This window comes from Orycteropus afer, unplaced genomic scaffold (assembly GCF_000298275.1).
Source record: "Orycteropus afer afer isolate SDZICR_OR568_19922 unplaced genomic scaffold, OryAfe1.0 scaffold00092, whole genome shotgun sequence".
NCBI classification, from domain to species: Eukaryota; Metazoa; Chordata; class Mammalia; order Tubulidentata; family Orycteropodidae; genus Orycteropus; species Orycteropus afer.
In genome coordinates this window covers 2,949,237-2,951,679 of record NW_006921679.1, presented here as the reverse complement: position 1 = coordinate 2,951,679, position 2,443 = coordinate 2,949,237, and the positions used below count along the sequence as shown (strand labels likewise).

The window sequence follows — 2,443 nt, the reverse complement described above, 5'->3', positions numbered from 1 at the left end:
TTTTTTTTTTTTTTTTTTTGTCCTGAGCTGGAAGAGAGACTTCAGGACCCCCGCCCAGCCACCACCTTCTTGGCAGTTATAACCCCAACATTTCATCGCAAGGACACTAAAGGGTTAACGATATACCTACCAAATCGGCTGTGGTCTTTCCTGGTTCCCTGGATAGTACCATTGGGAAAGATTTCTAAGTGAAATCCAGTCCTGCAGTATAGCTGCCTCCGCCTGAGAATCCCTTTTAAATGATCCAAGTCCGTGACTGCGGGTCCCCTGGGGAGCCCCCCTGCTTCGGACTGACCCAGGTGGTCACTTAACAAAACCGGGCTGTCCGCCGGCAACACGGGCACATTCCCAAACGGTACTGCATCCTGCACACCGAAATAGTTCCCAACTTCACCTAAGGGAGCCATCCGAAGACTCGGCTTTGGAGCCCAAGAATAAACAGTAACGATGTTGTCAAACCCAGGAGATATTAGCGAGGTATATCCAACTCCCCTCCCTCACTGCAGTTGCAGAAGAAGAAGAAAAAAAAAAGGTTCTTTTCTTCAATCCATTAAATGCATAAATAAACGTAATATGCTGTTTTCACTGGCACAGGTTCAAGGTCAAACCACTGATAGTCTAAGAAACCACCACTTTATACTCACACACTGACATATTTATAAACATATCTATGTATCTCTATAGATAGATCCCCAGCTCTTAGCAGGCAGTAAAGTCTTCATCCCATCCAACCGTAATAAGGAAAAAAATCTGTAGTTTGTCCATTTGGTTTGAGATCAGAATGACCATAGCAACTTAAATACCTAGGCGTTATTATAGGGATTTTTAAGATGCACGGACTACGTCAGAATTTACGGATCCTGACTCCAGGAAGGCATGCGCTGTTTTTACTCTCCAACAGATCTGCAGACATCAGCATGAATCCTTCAAGGGGGAAAAAAAATCTCACGTTGTAGGCGAAGGCAAATCTCCCCTCCCGGTCCCCCCTCCAAAAAAAATAATGATAATAAAGCAAAAAGGAAGAAAACAAAAAACTTTAGACGTCCAAAGCTAATATCCAGAATTCTCCAGAGGATCCGCAGATGTCCATTGGCTCAGAATGAGAGGAGAACAGCGAGCAGAGAGCCGCGTCCCGGAGCTCGTGTGCCGCCCTGGCTGGCGTGGAACAGGTGTTGCCCGCGCCGGCTCGCGGGGAGTGTTGTACTCGGGCGGAGCGGCTCCTCCTGCGCATCCCCCGCCTGCACGCAGAGTGGCGCAGGAAGCGGCATTGGGCTGGGTTTAAGGTAGCGCCGCTGCCGCCGCCAGCCTCCGCGCGGTCCTAGCGCCCGCCACACCTCCTGCGGCAGCACAGCCAGTCCGCCCGGCCCGGAGCTCGAGCCCCGCAGGCGCCGCGCCGCTCTGCGGCAATCGGGGTGGATATTGCCAAAGCGCGGCACTTCACCGGGATAACTGCGGAACACTTACTTCGAAAATAAAACGCAAATAAGAGATGAACAGGGACGCAGGAAGCAAATACCATGAGTCTCCTAGACTCAAAGTTTTTCTGCAGAATTGAAACGGGTAACAGAAACTGTGGCTCCCTGTGGGGATGTAAACTGGACATTGGTGAGGTTCGGGCTTAAATTGGGAAACAAGTTTTCACGTGGACTTTGCATTATAGCATACGGTGTAGTGGAGAGCGCGAAGCGGGAGGAGGTTTAGTTTGCTGGGCTTGGATGGACTTGGCAGTTGCTCTTTCATTTTGCTGCCAGGCACACCGAAGCGCAAACTGTATTGCAGGTAGGACAGATGGGGGTGAGCCCAGCCCAGTCTCCCAGTCTCACTGTCGCTCGCTCGCTCGCAGAGGTTGGTTCCGGCGCTGGGATGGGCTTCTTCCTCCGGACTGGGCGTTGGGGCTATTTTGAGGTCCCGCCCCCGCCGCGGGCTCCCGCAGAGGCGCGGGCCGCGGCGGAGGTGCGAGAACTCCCTCGGTCCCGGCCTTCCACTCGCCCCCAGACTCCGGTGTGTGTCTTCGGGGAGTTGGGGGTGGAGGACGCTCAGTGGGGCTCCCTCTCCCCACAAGCCACGCCGTTTGGGGCGAGCCCTCCCTCGGCTCGGGCTGCAAAGGGCTCGTCTCAGCCTCTTTCCCGGTTCCCAGCGGAGGTTGCGTGGCTGCGGGCGCCGGAGCCGCGGTGAGCTGGCCGGCCGTCTCCTTCCTGTTCTGCCCAGCGGGGCCGACCGCCCGTGGAAGCATGCGGGCTGGGGGCGGTGGCGGGATGGGTTTCTGCACCCGGCCGGCGGTAGTCGGCGCGCAGCCAGAGACCGGGACAAAGAAAGCCGCAGCCTGAGACGCCTGGGACCCTGCCCGGGCCCGCCGCGAAGCCCAGCCCGGCGGCACGCACTGCGCTCCGGCCGACTGCCCGCGCGCCCCGACTCCCCTAGCGGCGGCCGAGCGCGGAGCATT

At 56.3% G+C, this 2,443-nt stretch overlaps 1 protein-coding gene across 1 annotated transcript in view; it reads right to left on the bottom strand.

Annotated features, from left to right (window-relative positions):
- FGF9 (fibroblast growth factor 9) overlaps positions 1-407 on the bottom strand; it is a 49,345-nt gene extending 48,938 nt beyond the window's left edge. Inside the window, exon 1 of the mRNA XM_007942516.2 lies at positions 131-407. Within this exon, the coding sequence (XP_007940707.1) occupies positions 131-407 (277 nt within the window). The remainder of the gene's footprint in view (positions 1-130) is intronic.
- Between the last annotated feature and the right edge of the window lie 2,036 nt (positions 408-2,443).